Below are 25,364 nucleotides of genomic sequence, written 5' to 3'. Positions count from 1 at the left end.
TAAAGACATTAGATATTTCAACCTGAACAGGTTTTAACCTCCCTAACATATCAAAGTATAAATAACTAATGCAGCAGTTCAGCACCATGGACAGGGACAGTCACATGCTGCACCTTGGACAAAAAAAATGCTGCGATCTAATTGGCTGTCAGTGAATTACAGCCATTCACAGCTCACCATCTCTGGTCTGGTGCAGTGGATCGGTTCTGATGCTGGACAGTTTTTGTTCCCTCAATGAGTTCGTGTCCCGTATTTGTCTTTTTCCTTTTTCTTTTAAGAGGGTTCATAGTTCTTCTATGTGGTGCATGTTACTCAAACAGGAAGCAAGGACGAGTAAGTGTATTTAATAAAAGTTTATTAGAGATACACGTCACAGGAAGAGCAACTCTCCCTTTTCCTGTTTACAACGTCTTCAGTAACAGTCAGCAACGTTCATACAGCGACTGAGGGTCAGACACGTTTCCTCAAACAGGAGCCCAACTACAGATCAGGTTTGTTTTACACAGAGAAAGCCTGAACAAAGAGGCGCATCTGAGGACAGCTGCGTCTTCTCTTCCCGTGTTCAACATGTGTTGAAGCTGCGACAACCACAGACGCATCGTCGTGTTGGACATGTTGGACATGTTGGACAGGCTCACGCAGCCTGTCAACGCGTCCGCGTCCTCCCCCAGGACTACTCGTTACTATTACCACATCAGTACTCACTGTGGGACCACACCCATCTTACAGCTCGGTTCTGACCCAAGCCAGCTGCAGCTAGAAAGGTGAAGCACGATCCGCTTTGGACAAACGCAACCTGACGTGACGTTGCGGCGGCCAGTGACGTAAACTGTCGATGTGATCAGCAGCATGAATCAGCAGAGACACAAAGAATAGAGTCTAACATGATGCTTCACTTGTGATCTCTCACTTTGGTCTTGTGCTTCAGTTGAAAACTGATCTTATGATCGGCTTCACATCCTGGTTGTTTCATATTATTTTTAATTTGTCGATTAGGATCATCGATCGCTCGAAGGACCTGCCTGCTGGTAGCAGAGCAACATAGCAGCGTCACCTGCGTTGTTCAGTTTGACAGACTGATTTGAGTTGCATACTGTCACCCTCTGGATCTGTGGGGGTTAAAGTTCACGACGTTACATCACACAAACTATGGAGGGACCAACTCACACTGCCCCACAACCCTGCAGCTAATCACCAACGCCCGCTGCTGTTGAAATGAATAGTTGCCTGTTAATATTGAGTTGATGTGCAGATGAATGATCTGTGTTTCCTCTGCAGACGACAGTGTGTGTGAGCTGAGCAGCATGAATCAGTGTGAGGACAGAGAGGAGAGAGTCCCTCCCTCTAAAACCAGTCTGTGTGGGGAGCATGAAGCTCAGAGGTGAGACCACCATCTCTACCTGTCCACCACTCACATCACTCCACCATCATTATTCACACTCAAAGCTCTGTGTGTGTTGTGTTAAAGCCCAGAACAGCAGAGACCAGACTCTGCTGGACCTGGACCTGGACCTGGACCTGGACCTGGACCTGGACCTGAGCCCAGCTGTGTGTCCTTTAAGAGTGACTGGTCAAACGAGCGCTTCATTGACTTTAAAGGAGAACAGGCCTCTGCTGCACAGAGGTAAGCTGTTAATATCACCTTATATATCTATATGTGTGGCGTGTCAAACATATATATCAGTTTGTTTTCAGCATCGTTCTGACGGGAAATTAAATGTGTGAGAGGCTCAAATTTAATTTCTACTCTGTGGCTACAATTCACCAGCTCACAGTCTGTCATTTGAAGTTTTCCCTGTCTTCAAAATGTGTGTAGGCATGGGTCAGAGTTAACTTACAGTTTAGTTCACTCAGCTCTTCCTTCAGCTTTGTTTTTACACATCACAAGTTCTGTGTAGAAAGTGGCATACGCCTTTTTCAGCCCCGTGACGTAAGTACACAACTTTTATAAATGAGACCCCAGATTCTGCTGAACTGGAACTAGAACCTGGTTCTGAACCAGCTGTGTGTCTTGAAGGACGTTTTTTTACCTCTTGTTTGACAGGATTCAGTAAATCAGTGACTTTGTTCTGGTTCGGTTCAATATTTGATGAGAAAATGAAGCGATGATCCACAGACTGAAATCATTCAGCTTCATGTTTTACTGAACTCTGGTGTGTTGATCCTTTTCTTGTTGATAGCTGCTAGTTTCTCCAGCAGCTTCTGTGTCTGAAGAATAAAAAGAGAATTTCAATCTCTGGTGGTCTTCCTCTCTGTCTAACAGCATCTATAGGAGACCAGACTCTGCTGGACCTGGACCTGGACCTGGACCTGGACCTGGACCTGAGCCCAGCTGTGTGTCCTTTAAGAGTGACTGGTCAAACCATCGCTACATTGACTTTAAAGGAGAACAGCCCTCTGCTGCACAGAGGTAAGCTGTTAATATCATTAAAATGTGACTGCTTCATGTTTTAACTGTTAATTATCCAGAGAAGTTTTTTAAAGCTGTCAGTTTGTTTTCAGCATCGTTCTTCTTCACTCACATTTATATTGTCACATCTGAAAGCTGCCCAGTATAACCAGTCTGCAGCTCTGCTCTCCAGCTGAACTTTTCCTCCACACACTCGTTCTGACTGTTGTCTGATGACTGCCTGAGTATAAAACACATTTCACCGAGGCTAACAGATGCTATCTGCTAACGAAGGCTAACCCTGATTCCACAGAGTTCCTCCATCAAATCATCATTTTCCAGTGTTGATTTGAAGGAGTCTGTCGATGCAGAGAAGAATGTTATGGATCACTACTTCCTGCCCGAGCTCAAAGAGGAGACAGTGCAAACCTTTACCTCAGCTCAAACATGTGCGGCGTGTCAAACAAGCTAAAAGAGAAAAATACATTTTATTGTGTGACAGAAACAACCAGACCAACTTGTTCCTGTTTGCTAACATGTAGCTCAGAGAAGAAGTTGTGTCCTTCATTTGACACAGTTCAGTGTGAAATCACCCTCAGGTTTGTTTGATCCACTTCTCTCTGGGTTTCTCTCTGGGTTTCTCATCATGTTTCACTCACTTCACCTGCTGCAAGTTTATTGTGACTCACCATTTTGTGTTGAACAAGTAGCATCGTATTAGCTTGTGTGAGCTGTGCATTGCTGTCCACAGTATTATAGAGGTCAACAAGAGCTGAACGGCCCAAACCAGACAAGCTGCTGAACCAACACAGTAAACTGAGGTCTGTACAGAACTCTGACTGAACTGTTGATTCACAGTGGGATCAGCAGTACCATCAACACGTTAATGTCAGGGGAAACCATCTGATTCAATGTTGTCAGCAACACTTTGACTTATGGTGATTTATTGAATATGTTTGATATATTCAAGTATCATAGCCCAATATGTCAGATTACCATACCATCATATTTGAGTTTTCAGTGTTTCCACTGGTCACTTCCAGCTTCACAGCTCAGAGTCACTATTTTAACTGGATGATTATCTTGACTCGTAGCTGCTAACCAGCTTTTCACAGTGTGGAACAACTCTTCTGTGAGGAGAACAAGAAGATGGTCGTAGTAACGTAACATTAACAGAGACTTTTAATTAATTTCTCTGGCAGCAGCTTTCTTTCTCCATCTTCTCTCAGACAGCAAGATAACCTTCAAAGACCTGGAACAGTTTCTGGGGCGCCTGACTCTCCTGTATTTATCTCATTTTTCCTCCCCACTCTATCAGTCAGCATCAAGTGTCATACATCATGTTATTCAGGAGAACCTGAAGTTTCACTTTGCCTCTGGTAAATGGTGAATGGACTTGCATTTCTATAGTGTTTTTCCAGTCTACTGACCACTCAAAGTGCTTTACAACACTTGTCACATTCACACATTCACACTCTGATGACAGAAGCTGCCATGTGAGGTGCCGACTGCTCATCAGGAGCAATTTGGGGTTCAATATTTTGCTCAAGGATTCTTCAACATGTCGTTTTAGAGTGATTAACTATTTAATTTACTGACCATGTAGATCTATCCAAAAAGTTCAGTAATTATAAAATGTTTTAACTCATAACAGAGAAATACATATGATCCATTGAACATGAGGCATATGTGTAAATGTGATGGGTACAGAATCAGATATATCTGACACTGATCAACCGGTCACCGGTCATAGCCTGCTGTCATGATAAACACTGGCTGATTCTGGTACCTGGCTGTTCGATCGGTGCATCTCTAGTAATTCTTCATGATTCCTCCACAGAGTCGAGCAGGAGAGCTCAGAGGTTTCCAGTGGTCAGTCTGCTCAGCAACATCAAACACACCTGGACTCAATATTTATGGTATGTACATGTACAAGCCTGATTCAAGACAAAGGTAGGACAATGTGTTAAAGGTAAATAAAAAATGAATGCATCCATCCATCTGCGTCCACTTATCCAGGGTCGGGTGGCAGCAGGATAAGTACTGTATTCCTGCTTAGTCCTTCTCCCAGTAACTCTTTCCAGCTCCTCCTGGGGATCCTGAGTCATTCCCAGTCCAGATGAGCTATATTATCCCTCCAGTGAGTTCTGGGTCTTTCCTGGGGTCTCCTCCCAGTTGGTCGTGCCTGGAAAACTTTTAAAAGGGAGGTGCCAGGAGGATCCCCATCAGATTCTTGAACCACCTCAGCTGGCTCATTTTGAGGCGAAGGAGTAGTGCTTTTTTAAAAGAAAGTCATTGGCCACTTGTATCTGCAGCTTCCTCCCCAACACGGTGGTCCGGTGCGAACATCTGCAGTAGTGCTACTGCTGCACAAAACCACCTGTCGATCTCATGCTCCATTTTCCCATCAGTGGTGAACAAGACCCAGAGATACTTAAACTCCTTCTCTTCAAAGGTGTCAAACGTATTCACATTCATTACTCAGGTAGAAGTATAGATACTAGGGTTTAAAAATACTTCTGTAGAAGTTGAAGTATCAACTCAAGCTTTTTACTCAAGTAAAAGTGTAAAAGTACTGGTTTCAAAACTACTTAAAGTATAAAAGTAAAAGTAATGTAAGGGAAAAAAATGCCATTAAGGACAAAAGCTCAGGCCGCGCCACAGGGGCCTATAGTGCACTACCCCACCTCCCCAAAAAAACATTTTTCTAAAGGCCATAATTACGGAAGCCCTAAAGGGCCATGCATTCATACATTTTATTTCCTCCGTTTTCCCGTGATAACGAGTTAATTTCATTTGTTTTCTCGAGATCTCGAGTTTTTATCTCGAAATAACAACTGCTGTTTTCCCAAGATAACGGGATCATTTTCTCAAGATCTCGAGTTATTATCTCGAAATAACAACTGCCGTTTTCCCGAGATAACAGGATAATTTTCTCGAGATAACGAAACTTTGTTTTCCCGAGATAACGGGATAATTTTCTCGAGATAACGAAACTTTGTTTTCCCGAGATAACGATATAATTAATTTGAGATCTTGAGAAAACAAAACGATAGTGTAGTATATTAAATCATTGCAGGAAACATCATTCAGTGTAGCAATGTCAGAGGAGCAGGAGCATATCGATCACCGCGTCACATATCTTTTCAATCAAGGCCTGACACAGGCTGAAATAGCATTATGTCTTGCTATTACAGATAATATACACATTAGTGTGCATAATCTAAAAAGACAGTTAGCAAAGCTTCAGCTATATCGGCGGCGCAATCTTAGTGAGCCTGATGTCGTCGTTAACTACATAGCTGACCAGCTACGAGGTCCCGGGCATCTCCATAATCTCAGGCCTGTCATATCACAGTCATTATCTCGAGATCTCGAATTAATTATATCGTTATCTCTGGAAAACAAAGTTTCGTTATCTCGAGATCTCGAGTTATTATCTCGAAATAACAACTGTCGGTTTCCCGAGATAACGGGATCATTTTCTCGAGATCTTGAGATAACGAAACGATAGTGTAGTATATTAAATCATTGCAGGAAGCATCATTCAGTGTAGCAATGTCAGAGGAGCAGGAGCATATCCATCACCACGTCACATATCTTTTCAATCAAGGCCTGACACAGGCTGAAATAGCTGTATGCCTTGCTATTACAGATAATATACACATTAGTGTGCATAATCTAAAAGACTGTTAGCAAGGCCTCAGCTATATCGGCGGGGCAATCTAAGTGAGCCTGATGTCTCGAATTAATTATATCGTTATCTCGGGAAAACAAAGTTTCGTTATCTCAAGATCTCGAGAAAATTATCTCGTTATCTCGGGAAAACGGCAGTTGTTATTTCGAGATAATAACTTGAGATCTTGAGAAAATTATCTCGTTATCTTGGGAAAACGGCAGTTGTTATTTCGAGATAAAAACTCGAGATCTCGAGAAAACAAATGGAATTAACTCGTTATCACAGGAAAACGGCAGTTGTTATTTCGAGATAATAACTATGTGGTAACATGTCACCATACACGTCTGATACCTAAAAAAGTTAACATGCTGGTTTTCTTGGCCAAGAACTTGTCAGGCCTGGACAAGAAAGGAGGACTCAGGAGCAGAATTAGAGCAGTACCAGTAGACTTTTATTTGAGATTTGATCTCTTCACTTGAGCTCTTAAACCAGGTGACAAATAAACAGGCTATGAACAATCTTACCTGAGCGCTATCAAACAGGAAACAAAACTACAATAAACTGGAGGCAAAACGGCCTCAAAGAAAAAGACTAACGAAACCAAAATCACTCTTGACGAGGCACAGAAAAAGTACAAAGAACTAAGCTACACTGGCAATTACGGCTACAAAAACTTATAACAGAAAATCACTCCAATCGGAAGAAAAAGGAAAAAGGCTATAAACAAAATCTATGCTATCACTAACTTTGAAAACGAATTAAACAAAAGAGGCACTCCACTGGAGGCAAACAAGAGGCTATGAAATTATCTATGAGCTCTCTGAAGAAAACGATTATCAAACGAAAAGTCACTCATTTAAGAGGAAAAGTAAAGGAATACAAACTCGCAAATTTCGTGGCTTGGATCAAGGCTGTGGACGAGGGCTGGGGTGCGGGACGAACACAAACACTCTGGCACAAGACAAGGGAAGAACGCAGACTATAAGCACATGAGGGAATGGGGGGCAGGTGCAAACAATCAGGGCTCAGGTGAGACAATCAGACCGGTGACACATGAGGAAGGGCAAGTGACCTGAAACGAGAGGAGAGTTAGGTTTCAAAATAAAACAGGAAGTTACGAGACAAAACCCCAAGACAATACAACCTCACCGCGGTGTGACAGAACTTGTGTTAAGGGAATAACTAAGGTTGTAACTTGCCCTAACGGGTAGATATTTTTGATTGATTGAGTGACTTGATTTAGTGGGCTGGCCCTACTCTATTTCAGTTTTGTCCCTCATACTATAGATCTCTGCACCTTGTTAGGCAGAGTCAAGGGCCTTTATGATTGTGATGAGAGACATTACAGTTAATTTAAAGTGCCATGTTTAATTTATATTTATTTAATTATTTAAGTTGTTTCCCCCTGGATGTCTTATTTATTTCAACTCTGCATGGTAAGAGATGTTTTGGTTGAGTTTGCAAGAAAATAGTTTAAAGGGAGCAGGGGAAATTAAACTTTAATTTCATATAGGTATAATGTCTTATTTAAATTAATGTTCTGCTTAATTGGTTGGGTATTCATGTGCAGTTTGTTCAATAAAAGCATGTTCGAAATAATTTATTTCATTCTTTATTCAGTGGACATTGGCTATTCAATGTTTGGGGTCTATGTTAGCAGTGTACCTATTAATGCGGAAACACTATTATTAACGGTATAGTTAATAATATGCAAACTTCAATATTTGTTTATTTATCGCAAGTTATATCGTCATCGCAATATTGAACAGTTTAATCGCACATCGCAGATTTTCCTCATATCGTGCAGGCCTAGGTTATACAGAAACACGATAGCTCGTCGCAGCGGCCCAGATACCCCATATGCCGCAATACTTCTCACAGTACAGGGGATGCGGTTGTGGACCTGTTGGTCAGGTCCTCAAAATGCTCCTTCCGCCAAGGCGCAACTCCGCCAAACAGCTGGAGTTGCGAAACCGAGAAATTCCTGTGATAATTACATAATCACGCTCAACCGCAGTTATACGTATGTGTTATAAACACAACAACACGAAGTGTTCCCGACCGAAGGATTAGAAGAAGAGCTTGGATTTGTCTCTCTTTTGAGGTTTTTGTGCTGGCATCAACTTATTTTGAAAATTAACCGGATGTCATGTTGATGTTTCGTGTCTGACTTCCTGTCTGCTCTGTGCTGAGTTCGGCTGAATTGCTGCGTTGTGCTGCGGCGATCGCCAGAAATAGCAGTCCTGCGTATCTGCTCCGCAGGGCTGCGGACTGCCGGAGCTGGGACGCAGCAGACACGCAGCGCAGCGGACCTGGTGGAAGTTAACACATAGACTAGAGTGAAACCGATCAGCTCCGCTGCTGTGGTGGAGCCGTAACGCAGCCGTAACGCAGCCTGTCTGCTGCTTCAGGAGACACCTGGGCCAACCAAGCCCAAAAGGCCTCCTCCTGTAGTTTGACTGCCTCCCTCACCACTGGTGTCCACCAGCGGGTTCTTAGGTTGCCACCACGACAAGAACCAATGACCTTCTGACCAAAGGAGCTGGGAGCTGAAGACCCGATGGACCGGGGCCTCAAATCAAGGCCCGGCCACCAGATGCTCGCTGGTGAGTTCCCCTCCCAGGTCTTCACCATCATAGGGTCTACTTAAATTGCTCTTAGTGTCCCTCCCCTGAGACCAGTTTGCCTTGGGGACCCTTCCAGGCCATTACCCCCAACAACACAGCTCCCAGGATCACTGGGACACACAAACCTCTCCACCACATTAAGGTGGCGACTCCTCGTGGAAAACAGAATGCAATGATTTGCAAATCATTTTCAATAGACAGTTGCCCATCATGCCATGGGTGCTACCACACAACCCATCACTCTGCTTTTGAACTTTCGGCTGGTAACAGTCTGGATGGTCCTTCCATCGACCACAGCTTGGGCCCAATGTCAGTGAGTTTCCGATGTTGTTTATAGATGGCCAACTGTACTTACTGACGACAGTGTTCATTAGCCTGTGTAGTAATATCCTTTATACAATCATGTCAGTTTTAAATGCAGAGCTGTCTAGGGGGTCGAAGGTCACGGACATTCAGTGTTGTTTTTTCAGCCTTCCCACTTACATCCAGAGATTTCTACACATTCTCTGAATCTTGTGATGATATTATGGATTGTAGATGGTGAAATCCATAAATTCCTGCAGTTGCAAGTTCACGTTCTTGAACTGTTGGACTGTTAGTTCAAGCAGTTTGAAGTGGTGAACCTCGCTCCGTCTTTGCTTGTAAAAAACTGAGCCTCTCGAGGATGCCCCTCTTATACCCAGTCATGATACAGTCCCCTGTTTAGCCTGTTTACCTGTGGAATGATCCAAACAGGTGTTTTGGGAGAATTTTGCAGCAACTGTAGTAAGTTGCCCTGTAGTAACTTGTTAACTGTTGCTGCCATCAAATTCAGAATAATACACATTCGCAAAAATCAATTAGGCTGATGAAACTCCTACTCAACATTGATTCCAAAAAAGTTAGGACATTGTGTTAAACATATATAAAACAAAATGCAATGATTTCAGAGACGATGTATTTAGAGTTCAACAACTACTTTTACATCTGTGGTGTTCATAATAATCTTCATTCTGCTTAATACATGAGTGGGTTGTCAGTCTGTCCAACATGGATCTGATGTTTGGTTCCATGATTTTAGTTTGATCGTCTCATTCATATAATATTCTGTTCCAGCTGCTGGAGGACAACATTGTCAGTTTCGTGAAGAACGAGCTGAAGAAGATCCAGAAGGCTCTGAGTTCAGATTATCCAGAAAGTTTAGAGAGTCAGAGTGAGGATGAGGAGGTGTTGGATGGTGAGGATGGAGAGAAGAAGAGGAGCAGCAGAGAGGCATTTCTGAAGATTACACTGAACTTCCTGAGGAGACTGAAGCAGGAGGATCTGGCAGACTATCTGCAGAGCAGTAAGAGGATTTCTCTAAAGATTTAACATGTTGGATCAATGAAATGTTTACTGAAGTCTGAAGGACAAAAATATCTTCATATACTGATTCTTTGAGGAAGTAAAATGTTGAAATATTTAATCTATAATTTATTAATGAATCTTATTTGTCTTTTGCTCAATCAGGACATCTTGCTCCAGTTTGTCGACGTAAACTCAAATCTAACCTGCAGAAGAAGTTCCAGTGTGTGTTTGAGGGGATCGCTAAAGCAGGAAACCCAACCCTTCTGAATCAGATCTACACAGAGCTCTACATCACAGAGGGAGGGACTGCAGAGGTCAATGATGAACATGAGGTCAGACAGATTGAAACAGCTTCCAGGAAACCAGACAGACCAGAAACAAAAATCAGACAAGAAGACGTCTTTAAAGCCTCACCTGGAAGAAATGAACCAATCAGAACAGTGATGACAAAGGGAGTGGCTGGCATCGGGAAAACACTCTTAACACAGAAGTTCACTCTGGACTGGGCTGAAGACAAAACCAACCAGGACATACAGTTCACATTTCCATTCACTTTCAGAGAGCTGAATGTGCTGAAAGGGAAAAAGTTCAGCTTGGTGGAACTTGTTCATTACTTCTTCACAGAAACCAAAGAAATCTGCAGGTTTGAAGAGTTCCAGGTTGTGTTCATCTTTGATGGTCTGGATGAGTGTCGACTTCCTCTGGACTTCCACAACACTGAGATCCTGACTGATGTTACAGAGTCCACCTCAGTAGATGTGCTGCTGACAAACCTCATCAGGGGAAACCTGCTTCCCTCTGCTCGCCTCTGGATAACCACACGACCTGCAGCAGCCAAACAGATCCCTCCTGGGTGTGTTGACATGGTGACAGAGGTCAGAGGGTTCACTGACCCACAGAAGGAGGAGTACTTCAGGAAGAGATTCAGAGATGAAGACCAGGCCAGCAGAATCATCTCCCACATCAAGACATCACGAAGCCTCCACATCATGTGCCACACACCAGTCTTCTGCTGGATCACTGCTACAGTTCTGGAGGATGTGTTGAAGACCAGAAAGGGAGGACAGCTGCCCAAGACCCTGACTGAAATGTACATCCACTTCCTGGTGGTTCAGTCCAAAGTGAAGAACGTCAAGTATGATGGAGGAGCTGAGACAGATCCACACTGGACTCCAGAGAGCAGGAAGATGATTGAGTCTCTGGGAAAATTGGCTTTTGATCAGCTGCAGAAAGGAATCCTGATCTTCTATGAATCAGACCTGAAAGAGTGTGGCATCGATATCACAGCAGCCTCAGTGTACTCAGGAGTGTTCACACAGATCTTTAAAGAGGAGAGTGGACTGTACCAGGACATAGTGTTCTGCTTCGTCCATCTGAGTGTTCAGGAGTTTCTGGCTGCTCTTTATGTCCGTCTGACATTCATCAACTCTGGAGTCAATCTGCTGGCAGAAGAACAAACAACCTACCATCAATCTGCAGAGACACACCTCTACCTGAGTGCTGTGGATAAGGCCTTACAGAGTCCAAATGGACACCTGGACTTGTTCCTCCGCTTCCTCCTGGGTCTTTCACTGCAGACCAATGAGAATCTCCTACAAGGTCTGCTGACACAGAAAGGAAGTATATCACAGACCAACCAGGAAACAGTCCAGTTCATCAAGAAGAAGATCAGTGAGAATCTGTCTCCAGAGAAAAGCATCAATCTGTTCCACTGTCTGAATGAACTGAATGATCGTTCTCTAGTGGAGGAGATCCAACAGTCCCTGAGTTCAGGACGTCTATCCTCAGATGAACTGTCTCCTGCTCAGTGGTCAGCTCTGGTCTTCATCTTACTGTCATCAGAAGAAGATCTGGACGTGTTTGACCTGAAGAAATTCTCTGCTTCAGAGGAGGCTCTTCTGAGGCTGCTGCCAGTGGTCAAAGCCTCCAAGAAAGCTCTGTAAGTAGAAGTTATTGATGAATAAATACTATCTGCTGTTTTTTAGCAGGAGATACGAATGAAAATGTATTATTTGTTTCCTTGCTGTTGTCTCTCCAGGCTGAGTGGCTGTAACCTGTCAGAGAGAAGCTGTCAAGCTCTGTCCTCAGTTCTCAGCTCTCAATCCTCCAGTCTGAGAGAGCTGGACCTGAGCAACAACAACCTGAAGGATTCAGGAGTGAAGCTGCTGTCTGTTGGTTTGAAGAGTCCTGACTGTACACTGGAGAGTCTCAGGTCAGGATTCATTAACCCATTCAACTGATGACCATTTAAAATCTGATTTATATAAGTAGAGAGCCAGCTAACCTGTAGTAATGTGTCTGCTCATTTAATTTGTCAAGAGGAATTGACATAATTGTAAAAACTGTACGAAGCTGTACGACACCTCGTAGGAAATGCTGCCATCGATGCTCATTCAACCCACATTAGACTGGGTCATAGCTGTCACTCTGGTTGTCTGTTACACAGAATAGTGGAGAAACACTGAACACTGAACATTTTATCATGTTGTATGCTTCCTCTCTCTCGTCCACATGAGCACCTGTTGGCATTAAATGTGGTTCAGACGTTCATGTTCCCCTCAGGATGAACTGTAATAACTCTGCTGATCCTCTGACTTTTCATCTAGCGCCATCATCAGGTCAACATGTTAATGTGTTCAATACTTTGGTTTATAAGCAAAGATCTGCAGAACTGATGACATCACATCAGCTTCAGCTGGACTCTGTTTACTGATGATTAGTTAATGAGGAGAAGTGTTAATTTATTTGGAGATGGTCTGTTCTTGTATCTGACTCATCAGTCTCCTCAGATGATCTGCCATGTGTGTTGTTCTGTGTGTCTGCAGGCTGTCAGGCTGTCTGATCACAGAGGAAGGCTGTGCTTCTCTGGCCTCAGCTCTGAGCTCCAACCCCTCCCATCTGAGAGAGCTGGACCTGAGCTACAATCATCCAGGAGACTCGGGAGAGAAACTGCTGTCGGCTGGACTGAAGGATCCAGACTGGAGACTGGACACTCTCAGGTATGAAGAGTCAGTGTGATGGAGGAGGAAGAGTCTGATGAGTATAAGTGTGATATGAACAGTGACACATATGAGAAACCTTTTTCCTTTTATCAGAACATGAGCACTGGTTCAACATGAAGAGCAGATACTTGTGTAGGAGGAGAACATCTCCAGGAACAAACATGATCATTGTTTCTTGGTAATAACTGAGTTTGAACAGATCTCTGCATGTTAAAGGAGCTGTCTGTCATTTTGAGAAAAATCCCTTTTTGTCCTCTTCACCAGGATAGAAGCAGCTTCATCTCTGTACAGAGAGAAGTCCAGGACATGGTTAGCCTAGCTTAGCACAAAGACTGGAAGCAGGGGGAAACTGCTAGCCTAGCTCTATCAAAAGACATAACGAGGTGTGTGTGTTGTGAGGGAAATTGTCTCTTTAATACCTGCAGCACAGAGAGAAGAGCCACAGTGTCTCTGCAGTCTTCACACTGTCCTGACTTATATATTGTCAGCTAACAACAGAGCAGCTGTTACACACTTCATGACAGGTGTTGATCATGTCTTCACCAAAGCAGTGACCCTTTGATGTTTGACTGGACAGTAACTGTCAGCCTCTCTACCTTCCTGTTAACACCTGAGGCAAAGAGAACTGCCCCTCGGGCTTCCTGCAAGATGGCGGACGGGTCAGATGCTTAGCTTTTAGCTGGATCAGGCAGAAACGCTGAGAGCGGGACTTGCTAGCATTGGTAGAGATATATGTACGAAAATATTAAGAAGACACCGAAGGAGAGGCGTGAAGAGCCACAACAACGTGCGGGACGCAGTGGAGGACATGAAAGCAAGGGGATTGACTCAGCACAAGTGAAGACTTGGGGCTTGTGGAGGAGTGGACCCGGGAGTGGGGATGGCAACCAGCAGGACGCGGTTGTCCAGGCAGGATGCGGCAGCACAGCGGGCAAAGGAAAAGTTGCAAGGATATCAGAGGAGACCCAATAACTGACGCCCCGATAGTGAAAGAACTAACAGCGCTGCAAGATAATACGGACGGCTTCATTTATTTGAATTCAACATATATAAAACACCAACAAGGTTGGACAGGTCCAGACTGGGGTTGATGCCGTTATACGGACACAGCTCTGGGTCTATGGATGGGCCCTCACAGAAGAGGATTTCCCATCCACCCACCAACAGGGACTTGGTGGAGAAGAGAAGAATAACCCCCATATGGAAGTCCCACATAGTTCAGTGTTCTTAATTTTGTTTTTGTTCATGTTTATGTTCAGCTGCTTGGGAAAAGATGCACACACATTATGGAAGCAAAATGGTAAGTAACGATCTAAAGATAATGTCCTAAAATGTAAATGGTCCAAATACACCTAAGAAGAGAGAAATGGTCCGAACAAAATTGAAAAAAGAAAAACAGCATGTCATAGTGTTACAGGAAACCCACCGGTCCCAAACAGAACACGTACAATTTAAAAATTCATATTACAGTTCATATTAACAAGGACGTAAAAGAGGAGTTATGATACTAATTCCAAATCCAACTACATTTGTTAGTGAAAAGGAAATGAAGGATAAAGAGGGAAGATGTGTACTAGTCAGGGGAAAACTAGAGACTGAACCTGTCACATTGATAAATGTATATGCACCTCCAGAAAGCAACAAGCACTTCTTCAAATCCTTATTTAATGTTACAGCAACAGAACCAGAAGGTATTTTAATTTGTGGGGGGACTTCAACATAGTCATGAACCACTGTCTATACAACCAGTTTAAAAGGAAATGAAAAACACACGTCAGAATGAGTAAAGCTATCCTTAGAAGAAATGGGAACGATGGACATCTGGAGGAATTGTTGTCGCCAATTTTGATGTGTGAATATGTTATGTTGTGTATGTCTTTGGTGAGTCATGTAAATAGCAGTGTAGCTTGTCGACCTGCGCACCAGGGGGCATAGACAGGGAATCACGGTGGTAACGTAGTCTGTATAGGGGAGTCACCGGTGAACAGGTGGAGGGGAAGCCACACAGTTTTTCAACCGTTCGTTTGTGTGTGTGTTCATCCGAGATGTTTTCTGTTATATCATAACGTTAGTCTTTTCGGTTTTCTTTCATATTTACATGTTGGTTTCAGTTCAGTCATTCAACACAGCTGGTTTTCTGTAAATATTTTTTCTCTGCATAAAATAAATGGAAAAACGCATACGTCATGGCAGAGCTCATCTTTTGCACAACGACACAGTGGAAACGACTTCAGATTCCCTCAAGTGGCAGTTTTGTGGTTAGATTGCCACCACAGGAATCTCAACCTTGAAAAAGATTTCACACATTATTCGGCAACACACAGTGTACACCCAAGAACTGATTACTTCTATCTAAATATAGGTGATAGGTACAGAGTGTCCGAGTGTAAAATTGGAGGGGCAGATATATCAGATCATAACAGCCTGTTTTTAAAAATACATCTAAATGCCAGAAAAAGACAAACAATCTGGAGACTTAATGTAGGAATACTGAATAATAAAGGGTTGGTGGAAGAATCAAAAAAGGAAATTAGGCATTATATGGAGGACAATAGAGAAGTCGACCCGTATATTGTTTGGGATGCCATAAAAGTGGTTGTCCGGGGAAAGTTAATAGCTAAAACCACTTTAATAAAAAGACTTAGAAGAGAAGCGTACCAGAACCACTCTATAAGATTGAGAGAATTAGAGCAACATTATCATAAAACAAACGACCCAAAAATATATAAACAAATTAAGGATACTAAAACGAAGATAAATGAGATATTGTTGGATGAATATGGAAAGAAGATCATATTTTTGAAGCCAAATTATTATGAAACTGGTCCCAGAGCAACAAAACTCCTAGCAAAACGAATACGAAAACAGCAAGCAATAAATAGCAAACATAAAATTAAGGACCCAAACACCAACGAGACGATACATGAACCAGAAGATATAGAAAGAGTATTCCAGAGGTTCTGTGAAAATCTATATACACAACCAACTGCTGCAAATGAAGAAGAAATGAGGACCTTCTTAAATCAACTAGATCTTCCGTCGATTGGCACTTACCAAAATGAAAGACTCACAGCAGACATTACAAGGGAAGACATTATCCAAGCAATAAATTCAATACATCTCCAGGGAGCGATGGCTACCCTGCAGGATGGTATAAGATTTATAAGGAGGAACTGTTACCAGCCCTCCAGACCTCTTTTAACTGGACCCTCAAAGAAAGCAAAATACCACCAACGTGGGCAGAAGCAATCATTTCAATCATCCCAAAACCAGGAAAGGAGAGGGACAGATGTGAAAGCTACAGACCGATCTCAATACTAAATAAAGATTATAAACTATATACGTCAATTATCTCTGAAAGAATAAACACCTTCATAGCAGAATTAATAGATGAAGATCAAACAGGATTCATATCAGGCCGTCAAACCCAAGACAGCATCAGACCAACTTTACACATAATTAGCAAAGACAAAGAGAAAAACAAAGTACTGTGTTGTTAGCATTGACGCTGAAAAGGCATTCGATTGTGTTCACTGGAAGTTTCTTTATCAGATATTAGCACGATTCAGATTCAATAATAAATCAATACAACTGATTAAAACACTCTACCCAAAACCTTCTGCTAGAATTCAAATGAATGGAGATCTGACTGAGAAGATATATCTGCAGAGATCGACCAGACAGGGAGGCTGTTTGTCACCGACCTTGTTTGTGATTTTTATTGAGCCCTTAGCTCGAGCAGTACGAGAAAACCAAGAACTTAAAGGGTCACAACTGGAGGAGGAGAACATAAAATTGGGCTTTTCGCTGATGACATAATTACTTTCCTCGGACAACCAAATACAACGCTCCCTAATTTGATGAAGCTTCTAGAAACATATGGCGATCTGTCAGGGTATAAGATAAATGTTTCCAAAACCCAGATTTTATCACTCAACTATACTCCAACAAAAGTGATCAGAGAGTCATACGACCTTAACTGGAATCTAAAGTCAATTCATTGTTTGTGTGTGAAGATCACTGAAAGCATCTCTGACCTGTGCACAGCAAATTATAACAACTTGGACGTGAAATAGACCTCGAGTCAGGTCCAGAGCTCTTCAGCTCCCCAAAGAGAGAGAGAGGTGGTACGAGCCTCCCAAAATGAAGGGAATACTATTATGCTGCTCAGCTGAGACCTGTGTACTGTTGGTGTAAGTCAGAATTCACAGCAACATGGAAAGATATAGAAAGAGAAGTGAACCAAATCCCAATTCAAAACATGATCGGAGACAATAAACTACACAAGGAAGTCAAAATGAATATGGATCCAATAACAGTACACACGTTAGACCTGTGGTTTAAAGTATTGTAAATATCTAAGATACAGAAAGATGTGAATATATTAAAATGGGCAGCAGACGATAGAAATGTCCTGCCTGTGAAGTCTGATCAAGGATTTAAGCAATGGTTAAAAAGGAATAACAGCTTGGTGTGTTCTGGTGAAGGAAGGGAGGCTGGAGAGTTTTGAAAACCTGAGAAGAAAGTATGAATCTGGAGCTCATGAAATCTACAGATATAAGTCAGAATGAATATAATAATGTGTGTCCATGCTGCTCTGACCTCCCCCTCCTCCTCCCCCTCCTCCTCCCCCTCCTCCTCCTCATCCTCCTCCTCCTCTTCCTCCTCCTACACCCCCTCCTCCTCCTCCTCCCCCTCCTCCTCCCCCTCCTCCTCCTCATCCTCCTCCTCTTCCTCCTCCTACACCTCCTCCTCATCCTCGTCCCCCTCCTCCTCCTCCTCGTCCTCCTCCTCCTCTTCCTCGTCTTGCTCCTCTTGCTCCTCGTCCCCCTCCTCATCCTCTTCCTCCTCCTCCTCCTCCTCTTCCTCCTCCTGCTCTTGCTCCTCTTGCTCCTCCCCCTCCTTGTCCTCCTCCTCTTCCTCCTCCTTCTCCTCCTCCTCTTGCTCTTGCTCCTCGTCCTCCTCCTCTTCATCCTCCTCCTCTTGCTCCTCGTCCCCCTCCTCCTCCTCATCCTCCTCCTCCTCCTCCTCCTCTTCCTCCTCGTCACCCTCCTCCTCCTCCTCCTCCTCCTCCTCTTGCTCCTCGTCCCCCTCCTCCTCCTCCTCTTCCTCTTCCTCCTCTTGCTCCTCGTCCTCCTCCTCCTCTTGCTCCTCGTCCTCCTCCTCGTCCCCCTCCCCTTGCTCCTCCTCCTCCTTGTCCTCCTCCTCTTCCTCCTCCTTCTCCTCCTCCTCTTGCTCTTGCTCCTCGTCCTCCTCCTCTTCATCCTCCTCCTCTTGCTCCTCGTCCCCCTCCTCCTCCTCATCCTCCTCTTCCTCCTCCTCCTCCTCCTCCTCTTCCTCCTCGTCACCCTCCTCCTCCTCCTCCTCTTGTTCTTGCTCCTCGTCCTCCTCCTCTTCCTCCTCCTCCTCTTGCTCCTCTTGCTCCTCGTCCCCCTCCTCCTCCTCATCCTCCTCCTCCTCTTGCTCCTCTTGCTCCTCGTCCTCCTCCTCCTCTTGCTCCTTGTCCTCCTCCTTCACCTCTTCCTCCTCGTCCTCCTCTTCCTCCTCATCCTCCTCTTCCTCCTCCTCCTCTTGCTCTTGCTCCTCGTCCACCTCCTCTTCTTCCTCCTCCTCCTCTTCATCCTCCTCCTCTTGCTCCTCTTGCTCCTCGTCCCCCTCCTCCTCCTCTTCCTCCTCCTGCTCTTGCTCCTCCCCTTGCTCCTCCTCCTCCTCGTCCTCTTCCTCCTCCTTCTCCTCCTCTTCCTCCTCGTCCCCCTCCTCTTCCTCCTCTTGCTCCTCCCCCCTCCTCCTCTTTCCCCTTCCTCTTCCTCCTCCTCATCCCTCTCCTCCTCTTGCTCCTCCCCCTCTTGCTCTTGCTCCTCGTCCTCCTACTCCTCCTCCTCCTCTTCATCCTCTTGCTTCTCTTGCTCCTCGTCCCCCTCCTCCACCTCCCCCTCCTCTCCTCCTCCTCCTCTTCCTTCTCCTCCTCTTCCTCCTCCTGCTCCTCGTCCCCCTCCTCCTCCTCCTCCTCCTTCTCCTCCTTCTGCTCCTCTTCCTCCTCCTCCTCCTCCTCCTACACCTCCTCCTCCTCCTTCTCCTCCTCTTCCTCCTCTTGCTCCTCCCTCTCCTCCTCTTGCTCCTCCCCCTCCTCCTCTTCCCCCTCCTCTTCCTCCTCCTCCTCCTCCTCCCCCTCCCCCTCTTGCTCCTCCACCCTCCTCCTCTTCCCCCTCCTCTTCCTCCTCCTCCACCTCCTCTTGCTCTTGCTCCTCTTGCTCCTCGTCCCCCTCCTCTTCCTCCTCCTCCTCCTCCTCCCCTCCTCCTACCCTCCTCCTCTTCTCCTCCTCTTCCTCCTCTTGCTCCTCCCCCCTCCTCCTCTTCCTCCTCTTGCTCCTCCCTCTCCTCCTCTTGCTCTTGCTCCTCGTCCTCCTACTCCTCCTCCTCCTCTTCATCCTCTTGCTTCTCTTGCTCCTCGTCCCCCCCCTCCCCCTCCTCTCCTCCTCCTCCTCTTCCTCCTCTTGCTTCTCTTGCTCCTCGTCCCTCTCCTCCACCTCCCCCTCCTCTCCTCCTCCTCCTCCTCCTCTTCCTTCTCCTCCTCTTCCTCTTCCTGCTCCTCGTCCCCCTCCTCCTCCTCCTCCCCTCCTCTTCCTCCTCCTCCTTCTCCTCCTCTTCCTCCTCCTCCTCCTCCTCCTACACCTCCTCCTCCTCCTTCTCCTCCTCTTCCTCCTCTTCCTCCTCCCCCTCCTCCTCTTCCTCCTCCTCCTCCTCCTCCCCCTCCCCCTCTTGCTCCTCCACCCTCCTCCTCTTCCCCCTCCTCTTCCTCCCCCTCCTCTTCCGCCTCCTCCTCTTCCTCCTCTTGCTTCTCTTGCTCCTCGTCCCTCTCCTCCTCCTCCTCCTCCACCTCCTCTTGTTCCTCTTGCTCCTCTTGCTCTTGCTCCTCCTCCCCTCCTCCTCCCCCTCCTCCTCTTCCCCCTCCTCTTCCTCCTCCTCCTCCTTCTCCTCCTCTTCCTCCTCTTGCTCCTCCCCCTCCACCTCTTCATCCTCTTGCTTCTCTTGCTCCTCGTCCCCCTCCTCCCCCTCCCCCTCCTCTCCTCCTCCTCCTCTTCCTCCTCTTGCTTCTCTTGCTCCTCGTCCCTCTCCTCCCCCTCCCCCTCCTCTCCTCCTCCTCCTCCTCTTCCTTCTCCTCCTCTTCCTCCTCCTGCTCCTCGTCCCCCTCCTCCTCCTCCTCCCCTCCTCTTCCTCCTCCTCCTTTTCCTCCTCTTCCTCCTCCTACACCTCCTTCTCCTCCTCTTCCTCCTCTTGCTCCTCCTCTCCTCCTCTTGCTCCTCCCCCTCCTCCTCTTCCTCCTCCTCCCCCTCCCCCTCTTGCTCCTCCCCCCTCCTCCTCTTCCTCCCCCTCCTCCTCTTCCTATTCCTCCTCCTCCTCTTCCTCCTCGTACACCTCCTCCTCATCCTCCTCTTCCCTCCTCCTCCTCCTCCTCCTCCTCCTCCTCCTCCTACACCTCCTCCTCCACCTCCTACTCCTCCTCCTCCTCCTCCTCCTCCTTTCAGGGTGGAGCCTGCTGGAGTCCGATGGTTGACACCAGGTCTGAGGAAGTGTGAGTGTGTTTTTACTTTGATTCATGAAAACAAAGCAGCTTCACACTGATGACATCACTCATTCACAGCTGTGATGTCATCATCAGACTGTGACATCACTGGTTCAGATGTGTGATGTCATCATCAGACTGACATCACTGGTTCAGATGTGTGATGTCATCATCAGACTGATGACAGATTAATAACTGCAGCTGTGTTGTGTCTTTTTCTCTCCATCAGATTCCTGTGAGCTCACAGTCGACACAAACACAGTCAGCAGAGACATCGAACTGTCTGACAACAACAGGAAGATGACGTCATATGTGTTCATGAATCAGTCGTATCCTGATCATCCAGAGAGGTTTGACTGTCCTCAGCTGCTGTGTAGAACTGGTCTGACTGGTCGCTGTTACTGGGAGGTCGAGTGGAGAGGAAGAGTTTCTATATCAGTGAGTTACAGAGGAATCAGCAGGAGAGGAGACACAGAGGACTGTGAGTTTGGAGCCAATGATCAGTCGTGGAGTCTGGACTGCTCTGATCATTACTCTGTCAGACACAATAACAGATCAACATCCATCACCTCCGGCTCCTTCTTCTCTGTCCTCTTCTCCCCCTTCTCTGGTAGAGTAGCAGTGTATGTGGACTGTCCTGCTGGCACTCTGTCCTTCTACAGAGTCTCCTCTGGACACACTGATCCACCTCCACACCTTCAACACCACCTTCACTGAACCTCTTTATCCTGGGTTTGGACTCTGGTCTGATCCCTGGTCTGGTTCCTCAGTGTCTCTGTGTCGTCTGTAGGACGGAGAGTCTCCTCCTGAACAGACTCAACTGTTGACAGTTACAGGAACCTTCAGGTTACTGTCATCAGTTCATTAGATGATTGTGACTCAGTCATTAATGTGAAAACATGATGTTCCTGTTGGAGTTGTTGAGGTGGAGCTCATTTTGAACTGTTTTGTACAGGACTGACACTGATGATTCATTCAGACCTGCTCTGATGACACTGAGCTCCACAGTCTGGTTAAACTCCACTGGAGTCGCTGTGGATGATGCTCGGAGCCACAAGTGCAACAAGTCTTCTGCACGTACGAGTGGAAACACGAGCCGTCTTTACAAACACCTAGTGAGAGTTCATCACACACATCAGGAGCAGAAATGCACAGACTGCTGAGCTCGTAGTTCATCTCGTTTCCTCATCCACCTCAGCTGTGTTACAGAGTCAACTACAGGCTACATACATGGTTCATGAAGAAGAGGAAGCATTAGTCCGCTGATGGTTTCCATCTAAACATGGTGCAGTTTCAGAGTCACACTGTCCTCTGGACGGAAGATATTTTGGCTCATAATTCAAATAGAAAATGAAAAAGATCATTTCACTGCCCTACTAGGAAGAATTAGGCCTGAACTCAACTTTAAAACTGGAAATTTAAAATGTAAATGATGATGTGAAAATGTGAAGTGAGGACATGAGAAAAGGGAAATTTAAAATGGAAATGCTGGAAGTGAAAGCTGAAACTAAAGATGAAATGAAAACTGCTGATGAAATAAGACGAAGGACATCACATCAACATCAAACATGAAACTCAAAATGGGGAAGAGAAAAGCTTGAATGGAAAAAAGTAAATGTTGTTTTGCATTTTCATGTCAAGTCATTAATGAAATGAAGCCTCAGCTGTCATTTGAATGAACTTTGGTGAGAGACTTGAATCAGCTGATGGCTGTCATAGTAAAGAGGCAAATCACAAAGAAAAAAGCATTCAGCTCCTGATTTGAACACAAACTGTATCCATCACTACATTTCTGTGGAAGCCATGAAATGCTCTTGTTAGCATTTATTATGTTATGAAACATCTGTAAATGTCAAAATGAATCTTTAGTGATGATCTCTTCTTTGTACAAACTGATTCAAACTGATGCTCGTGTTCATTATAAACTTCTTCACTGCCTGTCCTGGACACATTTAAACTTATGATCATCACAGTGTAATGTGTCATTACAGCTCGTCCAAAACGCTGTTGCCTGGTTACTAACGAGGTCCAAGAAACGAGACCACGTCGCTCCTAATGTTGCTTCTCTGCACCTTCTGTCATGAAAACAGAGAGTTTGTTTCTTTAGTTTGTTTCAGTCACTGAAGATGTTTCTCTTCTCACCAACATTTCTACATAAAAACTACAGTCTGCTCCTTTAAAGGTTGTCAGTTTTCTGTCTCACAGCATCTGTCAGTACGTCCGGTCTCCACACAGGGAAACATTCAAAGACTTCATGTTTTTTATGTTTTCTTCACATTGATGTCATTTTGGAAACATTGAGATCTCACATGAATTTTAAAATGAGGTTTTGTGAGTTTAAATGACGGCAACAAGTGTTCACTCAGCAATAAATCAGCTGATGTAGCTGATAAATCAGCTGATGTAGTTGATGAATCAGCTGATGTAATTGATAAATCAGCTGATGTAGTTGATAAATCAGCCGCTGCCTCTACAATGCTCTTCATGAACACAAGGTTAAATACAGTGCTGTAGGGATTTAATGAATGAATTAAATGAAATGTGTAGCAGTAAAAAGCTAATGCTAGGCTACAAACAGACGACATCACGGTCACATGACTTAAACTTCACCACCATTAAGCATCTAACTGCACAATTACTGTACAGGTTTTCTATAAACTGATCAATGTACAAGTTGTAAAGTCACAGTTAGAATAGTTTGTAACTAAAGTGGGCCTGTAAAGACGGACTAGTGAGTAGATGAGTCTCCGTGTTCGCTGTGAGGACGTTTAATGTCCCCGACAACCTCTGTAGTCTCATTTAGACACTTGTTAGCAACCGCTAACCGGACCTCACCTGAACATCACCTGAATCTCGAGTACTACAGCCTGTAAACAATAACATAATCTGAATCTGTAAAGTAACTAGTAACTAAATAATATCAAATAAATGTAATGGAGTAAAAGGGACAATATTTGTCTCCAGACTGTGGAAGATGGACCGGCTGTGTCCAAACGTCTGGACTGCAGCGCTCGTCCAGACTCTGCTGGTGCGTTCAGGCTCACTTATATGACTTATACAGCCACACAGCCATATAAGTAAGCCAACATAATCACATAATCATAAACACACACCAACAAACTAGAAGTTTGCAGGCCATGTGCAGCTAGCTGTTAATACAACAACCAAGTAGACACAGTGGTATAAAATACAAGCACCCCATTTCACTGGAGAGAGCCTGGACCCGGGGCTGCCCCCTGGTGTCCTAATGTGGTATTTAGGTCAATTTCATTTCTTCTCAAGTGGTCAGAAAAGGTGGAAGTTTGCACCAAATCTGTGTAATAAATGGTATCAACCCAGAAACAGCTGCAGCAGCTTAATAGACATTACAGAGCATGTGAATGACATCATATACTTCATCATAATGTTCTCACACCTTATACACACAAACTTGTCTACATTTGAATAGGTGCCCAAAGAAAACATAGTTACTGATTTCCACAGATGTTCCTATAACATTTTATCCCATCCGATACCGATTCTGATACCAGAACTTTGCGTCTCAGCCAATACCGAGTGCTGATCTGATACCGGTGTGTTCAGAACATATTTTCTACTGCTGTGTGCTACTAATCCTGTATGGATGTGATATGACTGCAATCATTACTGTTGTCTTGGCTCAGAGTGAACCCTTTTGATAATATGAACAAATACAGAGAATGCATGCCATGGAGCATGACTCCATCATCCTGGGGGAAAATACAACACATGTGATGCTGCTGGGAAGTAGCACGCTCCATTTCAGGGTTAATAAATCGGTGCATACACTTGTGTACTCACCGATACCAATACCAGCATTTTAGGCAGTATCGGAGGCATTTTCTTAGAGTGGCATCAGTATCAGAACAACCTGACTGATTTCTAATTAGAAGTTGACAGAGTGCTGAGTGGCACATACTGCTGACCTGCTCAGCAATCTTTTGGAGCATGGTATATAGCAAGAGTATGTATGCTGTCTTCCTAATATCTTCCCCTTTTTGATGTTATACAGAGTATACACCTTCAGGTTATTTGTGGTGAGTAAGTTATTCATTCAATCATGAATCATCTCTTCATTTTCTTTATTGCACATATTTAATGAAAGAAAGAATGTCCATGTATGTTAATGATCATTAATTACGCTTTATATTCCCAAAATAGAACAAATGAAAACAAATCTGTGTGGAGGACATTTTGAAAAGTGTTGCAGACCTGCAGAAGAGCGGCATTACACTCCAAGACAATGCATCACATAAGGATGGCTTCTGGAGTGAAGTATGCTCTGTACTTAGGATTCACAACAACAGGAACAATCGCTACAGACTCCACAAGGCCTGTGAATTTAGTAAGGTGTGTACTTATCAGTTTAATCATCAGAAATTCAAAGCTTGATTTATGACTTTAATAGATTACACTATACATTTGTTTTGTTACTTTGGCAGAAAATGTCCGAATCTGCCAAACTTTGTGCTGAAATGTGCAGCAGTCACCACAACAGGTTGGTATTTCTTGTAGATGAAAATATCAAATGTTAGTAACTTTTGTCTCTCATAAAAATGTTGTCATGTAATACACTATTTAAATAATAATAGAAGAGGAAAGGCGAGACAGAGCCGGATGAAAACACATCTCTACACCAGGTTGTTATTAATGTGTGCCTACATGCAGAGAAGTTCACTGTCCCTGAACTTTACATGCTCAAATGTGTGTCGTCTGTATTTCAAAGGTGCAGCCACAGCCGTCCTCCTCTCCCCTACTG

The 25,364-nt window shown here is 44.6% G+C and overlaps 1 protein-coding gene across 1 annotated transcript; it reads left to right on the top strand.

The window, feature by feature from the left end:
• The first annotated feature begins 433 nt into the window (after positions 1–433).
• On the top strand, positions 434–22,768 carry LOC141011124 (protein NLRC3-like). Its single transcript, XM_073484361.1, is given in 11 exon segments — positions 434–491; positions 1,279–1,381; positions 1,469–1,624; positions 4,230–4,308; positions 9,791–10,019; positions 10,184–11,960; positions 12,060–12,233; positions 12,847–13,020; positions 20,550–20,596; positions 20,817–21,262; positions 21,264–22,768. Coding segments are annotated over 10 exon segments (3,273 nt in total). The 5' UTR covers positions 434–491; positions 1,279–1,304; the 3' UTR covers positions 21,378–22,768.
• Positions 22,769–25,364: the final 2,596 nt, after the last annotated feature.

Source organism: Pagrus major, chromosome 16 (assembly GCF_040436345.1).
Source record: "Pagrus major chromosome 16, Pma_NU_1.0".
Classification (NCBI taxonomy): domain Eukaryota; kingdom Metazoa; phylum Chordata; class Actinopteri; order Spariformes; family Sparidae; genus Pagrus; species Pagrus major.
Note: the sequence above shows the minus strand (reverse complement) of the source record. Positions and strands in the feature narration are given on the sequence as shown.